Here is an 8,247-nt window from a genome sequence, read left to right on the forward strand (position 1 = left end):
TGGTTGAGTCACCGTCCCTGGAGGTGTTTAAGAGACGGGTGGATGTTGCGTTGGGGGGAATCATTTAGTAGGTTGATAGGGCTGGGACAAAGGCTGGACTCGATGATCTTCAAGGTCTCTTCTAGCTGAAACTATTCTATGATTCTGTGATCTCTTATGCTGCATAAAATCATATGAATACATATATGCACATATATATACATATATATAAAAAAACCATTTGCATAGCTATGAGTGTTTATGTCTGCCTCCATAAAATTGAGCTCATTATCAACTATTCCAGTCTAAACACACTCAAAAAAGAGAGGCCACTGTGTTCTTTATCAGGTGGAAACTTTACGCCAGTGAAGAAGAAGGCAAAGCAAAGCTGAATTCCCACATGGGCCCTTGGTGCTGGCTAGAGGGGCATGCCACATGCAGTCTGTGGGAACAGCAAGAAGCAGAAACGAGAGATTACGTATGAGTTCTGCTCAGAAGCTCTGCGCTCACCCGTGGATCCTTATTAACTGGAATGGCCTGGCCAGTAGGAATGTTCTCCCATCTCCTCTGTGTCATTTCTTCTGATAATCGTCTATAGAACTGCAAACATTAAACAGTGACAACAGACGTTTCATAAACTGTGCAGAGAACCTCTGGCTATATTTAGCATTGTGGTGGTAGATGAAATAAACTTCACCGTAAGACAAAGCATGGTAACACCTACACATTCACAGCAAAACATCATTCGTTATCTGGATATTCTTTGTGTCCAATCTTCAAAAATATACACATTAAAGGAGGAGCCACATAGTTACTAGTTAAACTCGCATGACTACTTCTGTGGTAAAATATCCAGATATTCGAAATGGTCCGAGACATACTAAAGTTAAAAATGTCAAGGTTTGTTCAAAGGTGTGCTTTTAAAAGGAAGGAAAGTTGAGCAATCTAATTAACTATTGATCTGTTAATTCAACAATACAAAGACAACCACACATATCAATTACACGTATTTGTTTATTGCTAATACCAAAAGGTGGCATTAGTTAATTAGTTAACGGCAAGTGTATCCCACTGACCAAAATCCAGAAAGAAAATTTATTCCATTCTTACAGTTCTTCAGAGTTCACAAGAAAGAATTCTGAAGTCATGAGGACAAGATCTAGAGTGTAATTGATATGCTAGGTAACCAGTAAGCATATTAAGTTTGATTTTCATACACAAACATTAACATTAAAATAAATGAGGTTATGATTAGGCAAAACACCTACACAATTATGACTAAACAAAAATCTACACAGCTGAAAATGCTCACAAAGAAATGAAAGTGAGTGTGATCAAGCACACGCATTTATAACACATCTATAACTAATTCAAGTTGAAAATCTGATTTTCTGCAGTGAACAGGTACAGCTTTTTTCATTGTTCAGAGTTAAAGTTCTCAATCTTTTCAAGTGAGGATCTTATACTGTGAAATTTATTTACAGAGTGCAATTTCTTTTTTAGGATAAACCTTCTTTTAAAAATACATATTCTTTTTAGAATGCTCAAAGCCTTTGAGATTTGGTATAGGTAAAAAAAATAATGATTTGTAAAACATAAAATGAAACAAAGCTCTGAGGCAACAAAAAGTGTTTGGGAATAAAATTAGAGAAATAATTACAAGCAAGTTGCTTAATTCCTGTTCAGTAGAGGGTTAGCTACAAAGAAATGTCTTTAACTCTGTTAAACATTTAACAGATTTCAGAAACATGATTTTGGGAAATCCTGCGTAAAATTTAAAAGATTAAAAGAGGAAGTATAAGAGTATATTAAAACCACTAAAATAAGGACAAAGTTTAAAAATGTCTTGTGACATTTTTGGAACTCTGTTTGCATTATTTAACCAAAGTATAGAACCCTGAAGGCTCACAATGTTTGTCTTCAAAAAAAAGGATGTATTGAAAAAGCTCCACTTCCAAAGTAAACATGGAAAGAACATGGAAAATTATCATTAATACAGTGAGAGGAGAAAAGTGTGTCCAGAGATTGCAGACTGGATGTGCTGGACTGGCATGGTACGAAACTTACCTCAATCTGTCCATGCTCTTTGAAAGAAAGTTTGATGTAGGAGTATTTGCTGCTTTGGAAGGGACCAGGCTCTTTGTTTGAAGAAGCAGGATGAAGATGAACTACTATTTTGGCACTAAGAAAAAGTTAAAGGAAAGAGAAGAGGTAGCTTTCTGTAACATCTAAAAAAAAGCAGTTTTACAATCCAAGTTAACCCATCAAAACCACTGTTTATCTCACGTAAGAGCTAAAGAACATCAAATAATGCTTTACGTTTGTGCATCAACATTGAAGTATTTTGACTCAATACTATAGTAGATCTTGCATAAAAAGTACTATAACCTCTAAAAGAGCAACATCTCACGAATTTAAAATGTACCCACCATCAACTCTTAAGAAATAAACATAATTTCTAACATTTCAAGTAACAGTTTCTGAAAAATCTTTTAGTTAAGATAAAAACTAATCATCAGGTAGTCATTTGATTTAGCTTTTGACTTGTAGTAACTAGTGCCAAAATACACTGTCTTTGTCACAGGAAAACAAAAGGTCTCAGTATTATGTTTAATCTGTCCCACTAGTACATGTCACTTGTGAACACTGTACGCGAATTTGTCCAAAAACAACATTCAAAGGTAACATGTGTGGAAATAACAGTCTAAAATGACACCGACCACCAAAACAAACCCTGAGATAGCATTATTTTAGGACCTGCTATCACAGCAGGATGGCAAGTCTGCCATTCCTGTTTCATTTTACTGATACTTTTTCCATGGGTCTTTATTGGCTTGACTTCTCCAGCACTAATTAGTGAATTACCTGATTTCTTCTGGAAACCCACAGCATATTACCTTACTCACCTGACTGCAGGTTGCAAGCAGATGTCAACTATGTATGTATTTCTCCAGTTCATAGTTTTTGCTTTCTTTCTTGTGAAACTTGTTTATATATATTCCATACTGAACTAGTTATTCAAGTGTGTGGAAACACCGGAGTTCCTTCTAACCATCACTAGCACTGGCATGCTCAAAATCAATCACACAGTCATGAAAATACAGGATAATAATACAGGATCTGGCAGAGTTTCTATCCCCAACCAGTTCCGTGGCACAAAAGACTAAAATTAGCTTTGAAATTTAGATCCAGCAAAATCAGTGTTGTCGTTTAGGACTAATGAAATGAAAATGGCAAGCTAGAATGCGCACTTGTTCACTGATTACAAGACAGTTATTTAACAGGTCACATCAAACACCGCTTTGTCATGACTCTCCTACACATTTGCCCTCGAGTGAGCAAAGCAGGTCCTTGTGACTGCCAGTGTGGGAATTTAAGACTGAGAATGGAACCTACCATGAATAAATACATCATCTTGGGTTCCTCACGTAACATGCATGTGAAAACTATCCATTTGAAAAAAACAATGACTGCCACCTTACCTTTTTCCTATCCCAGCTGCTTGCTCTTCAATAAAGACAACCTGAGAGAGAGGTACAGCAATGCAGCACTCCTGGAATAATCAACACACACACAAGTGAAATTAGAGCCATGTCCTGACTATCAAATCTGTAAAACGAAATGCTCTCCCTTCCCCCACTCACAAACTGTACAGATTTCCACAGGTGCTGCCTGAGACACTCCATATGAAATATGATGGTAACAATGAAAACAAGTTAATAAACAGAAATATAAGTAGAAAACCTGAGTTCTGCTTAACCAAAAAACCAAACTTAAGTGTCAAGGTGCCAGCTTAAGACACCTCAGGCTAGATTCATAGAAGAACTCAGGAAATTAACAAAACTTTAGTATCTAAGTTCAGTATTTGAACACTAAAATTTCCACGCTACTGAAGCTTATCCTTGTAAGCGCACAACACTCATGGGTTCTTAACACTTTTCAAGTGATGGTACTTTGGGAGCTGAAACAATATCTAAAAGCACCAGTCTTTTAAGTGTTGAATGTCTAAAAAACTAGGCTACGGTCTGAGTGGATCAGGAATTTCTCCATCCATCCCACACCCAAGGACTGAATCCAGCAACTGATGCCTCTCAACACACATTTACTGGACCGTGCTTTAGCCAAAACAAAGCAGAGCTAAATTCTTTAAATTTCCCTTTGAGACAGAAGCTGCTCAAGGGAGCAATCAAAAGCATCTAACCAGGTGCCTGGTCTTATTTTGGTGAACATCATCCTCAGCACAACAGCTCAGGGACTGACACAGTCCCCCAGGAATACAGGCAACAGGGGTTACCTGCCCTCCTTGAACCTCTCTCCTCCGTCTGCCACAAGGGTGTGCCTGACACCAGGTTACCATGAATGCTGTTACGGGGCCTTCTCATTCCCTATTGCCAAAATTTGCGTGGAATAATTGAATACTTATTGCAGATGAGAGAGGTACACATGAAGGAACGCCGGCTAATGAGTAAACTTCTCACTGGGAAAAAACATGGGTTGTACCTCCTGTTCTAAAAACTCTTAAGACAAGATATTTAGATTTTTCTATGGCTTCAGATTCTACAGCTGTTACACAGAGCAGGTTACTGTTGTAAAACACCCACATAGCTCTGGATACTTTAAATACAGGCAATTCTCTAAAAAATAAGAAAAATAAGTTTTTGAAAATGACAAAAAAGTCCAACTATTTATAGTATGTACACTGTCAAAACAATTGATTCATTTGGTTCACAATTAGAATGTTATGAACTTATTGTAAGCACAAGGACTTAGAATCACCCCTTCCTGGTGACAGAAGCAAGAGGAAGGGATACAAAAAGAGAGAAGTGTTAAAAATGCTGTGAGTTTATTTGGATATTTTTTCTAATGTCTCATGCTTGCATTGTGCATGATTTTCTGATTTAAAATACTGTACAAGGCTGTCTATGCAACAAACAAAAGAATTACATATATTTTCCTTTGGAAATCACTGTATTTTCTGTAACATTCAACTATAGGCGGTACATAACAACAGTAGCTAAAAACCACCACTGTCTGTTTTTGTGAAAAGGTTTGCTATGTCCATCTAGTGACATGTGTCCCATTCGCTAGTAAAATTTGCTAATACGATAAAAGGGGATTCTCTCTACGAGTTTATTCAAGGTGAACTAGCTAAGATTTCTAAGGCTCAAGTTGTATCACAGCTGAGCTTAGCCAACAACTCACCATGAAAATAAAAAGGCATTGTGCTCCTCACGTTTCAATCCTAACAGGTTGAGAAAGAATCAGCTTCATTTACCACACTAACAAAGTTATTTGCATACCATAAATTAAAACTAAAAATCAATCCTAGCTCCACTGAGACAGAATTGGTCTGTATTAGATCAGAATTGGGTAATTTTTGCCCATCTCCAGGCCATATGTTTCCACCCCTTCTCTTAGTCAAGCTTGCAGCTTGTCAGAATCTTTGCTGAGTTCAATTTGCTGAAAGAAAACTATTTTTCTTACTCTCTAATTTTCTTCTCTGCTGATTTAGCAAATTCAATGATCTTGATATAAGGAATCACTGGGCTAGGAGCAGGGGAAGTCAGAGATAAGAGATGAATGTCATCCTTTTGTTGGGAAGGAGAGAATGGGGATATGGACAGTCCTGAGAATTGCTGAAGCTGTAACACTTAATGTTACTCCAAGCAAGTAAAATGTCCAAGTGAGAAGATTAGAAGCAGTGCGTGTTGCAGTACATGCCCACTTGTCAAGAAGATGTGATGAAAAAATAAGAGAAGAATTACACAGACAGTTTAGCACAACTAATCTATCTCACACTGGCTGTGCCAAAAAAAAAAAAAAAGTTAATTTATACAGAATAGTTCAGGATCTGGACAATCTGCCTTTGACTTCTTTAACAGTAACTGCACCCTGGGAACCAGCTCTCAAAACATTTTGAAAAATTTGTACTAAAAATAGTTCTGCTGTTCCTGCAAAAAATCCATAAGGAAAAAAATATATTGCTTTGCCAAATTAAGAACATCCTTGGTGACCTTACTCTTCTGAAGTCTCTTAGTAGCTCCCTGCTTCGGAACAAGGACGTGATAGTTGGTAGGGAACGACCTTTGGCCACGAGAGTTGCTTTAACTACCCTTGCGCAAAACTAGTTCAGTGGAATGTGGAAAATAACAGGCCTTTGAAAAGTTGTCATCTGAATATGCTCAGTCTAACCTCTGGCTTTTAGGGCTACATTTCTAAAAGATCGTGTCCAAAGTGAGCACAATCCAACCCGGATCTGCAGAGGATTTCTTCAGTTGCAGCTGCAAAGTGGTGCACATTGTCACAGTCTATATGCTTAGAGTTCTCTGAGTGTTTTTAAGTCTTTTTCACCCCCTTCTAGTCTGAGCTCTTAGGCTGTGGCTTGATGATACAAAGCATGAAGCAGCAGTATTACATTGTCGTTCTGACACTGCAACTTAACCCATTAGTGAATTCTCCACAGCAGTAGAGATGAATGTTCTGGTTTATTGAAGGGATGGTTCAGAGCAAGAACGTGCAGGTGGGAAGGTAAGACTCAGACACTACTGCCAGCAAACACCTCCTAGGATCAAATCATGGTCTGGGACTATCTGGTGGGAGCAGAAGACAGGAAACCTTGGGATTCAGGAACAGTGAGGAAGTAAAGGTCTTGCTAGACAAGGAGCACAGGAGAGGAGTCCACATTATGATTTGCCTGACACATTCACCTTCAGTCTCAACACCAACGTTTTTTAGCGCATGAAACCAGACTCTTTTCTCCTCTATTTTTGTGCCACAGAAAAGGATCATTCATTCCCATCCTTCCTCATCCCTGCATGGTTATTTTACTATGGCAGAACTGGGTGAAAGGACATTCCTGTATACAATTTTCTTTCTTTTCCTGTGTGGCCTGCCCTAGGTGATCCTGGTCTGGCAGGGGGGGCTGGACTAGATGATCTCTAAAGGTCCCTTTCAACTCTTAACAGTCTATGATTCTATACTTGTAAATAAAAAACCACACATGAAGGAAAGAAAAATCTCCTCTCTGTGTACAGACTTTTCACTGCAAGCTACATGTTTTTTATTATGGAATTTACAAATGAATGACATAAAAGAGACAAAAAAAGTGGGACTTACATGATTCTTCTGATCTCTCCAGATTAGTCTGTGTGTGCTAAGTAGTAACACTCCACTATCAAATTTCACCTAAAAAGCAAAAATAAAAGAGATCCTCAACAAATTTAACCAGTCAGATGCATAAGTACTGAACTTGGAAAGATTATGTGTTGCCATAACACATCAATCACATTCAATAGCCAATATTTTGAGAACACTTTCTTTTTTTCAGAAAACACAGGAGTAAATGAAGTTTATGAAACAATGGAGAAAATTCATATAAAAGGATTAGATGGATAAACACAAACTTCCTTTTTCAACTGTGTAAACGTTCCCCCAGGAAATCCTGAAGGCTCCTCCCTCCACATGCTGTGCAAGATACATAAACATTGTCAAATATCATGTTTTAAACAGGGCTGTTGGCTTTGGAACACTATTTACTGACAAAGAAAGTAAAAGTTATGCAAAAAAGCAAAGCAAACTAGCAAGAAGATGCTACACACAGTCTGAAGGCTGTGCTGCTATCCAATGAGATCTGGACAGGCTGGAGAGCTGGGTTAAGGTGAACCTCATGAAGTTCAGTAAGGACAAGTGTAGAGTTCTGCATCTGGGGAGGAATAACACCAGGAACCAGGGGATGTCCTGCTGGAAAGGAGCCCTGTGGGGAAAGACCTTGGAGTTCTAGTGGACAGTGAGTTGTCCATGGGACAGCAATGTGCCCTTGTGGCCAAGAGGGCCAATGGGATCCTGGGGTGCATTAAGAAAAGTGTGTCCAGCAGGTCTAGGGAGGTTCTCCTCTACTCTGCCCTGGTGATACCACACCTGGAATACTGTGTCCAGTTTTGGGCTCCCCAATTCAAGAGAGACAGGGACCTACTGAAGAGAGTCCAACGGAGAACTACGAGGATGATTAAGGGACTTGAACATCTCTCCTATGAAGAGAGATTGAGAGAACTGGGGCTGTTTAGCCTTGAGAGGAGATGGCTGAGAGGGGACCTTATTAACGTGTATAAATATCTGACAGGTGAGTGTCAAGAAGAAGGGGACAATCTCATGTCAGTGGTGCCCAGTCATAGAACAAGAAATAATGGGTTTAAGTTAGAACATAGGAAGTCCCACCTCAACATGAGTAGAAACTTCTTTACTGTGAGGGTGACAGAGCACTGGCACAGG

At 38.7% G+C, this 8,247-nt stretch overlaps 1 protein-coding gene across 1 annotated transcript in view; it reads right to left on the reverse strand.

The window, feature by feature from the left end:
* The window catches only part of VPS36 (vacuolar protein sorting 36 homolog (S. cerevisiae)), a gene marked incomplete at its 5' end in the record, with an annotated part of 18,796 nt that extends 11,632 nt beyond the window's left edge, over window positions 1-7,164 (reverse strand). The window contains 4 exons of the mRNA XM_009867787.1: window positions 490-579; window positions 2,047-2,161; window positions 3,462-3,532; window positions 7,096-7,164. Of these exons, the coding sequence (XP_009866089.1) occupies window positions 490-579; window positions 2,047-2,161; window positions 3,462-3,532; window positions 7,096-7,164 (345 nt within the window). The remainder of the gene's footprint in view (window positions 1-489; window positions 580-2,046; window positions 2,162-3,461; window positions 3,533-7,095) is intronic.
* Window positions 7,165-8,247: the final 1,083 nt, after the last annotated feature.

This window comes from Apaloderma vittatum, unplaced genomic scaffold (genome assembly GCF_000703405.1).
Source record: "Apaloderma vittatum isolate BGI_N311 unplaced genomic scaffold, ASM70340v1 scaffold2884, whole genome shotgun sequence".
NCBI classification, from domain to species: domain Eukaryota; kingdom Metazoa; phylum Chordata; class Aves; order Trogoniformes; family Trogonidae; genus Apaloderma; species Apaloderma vittatum.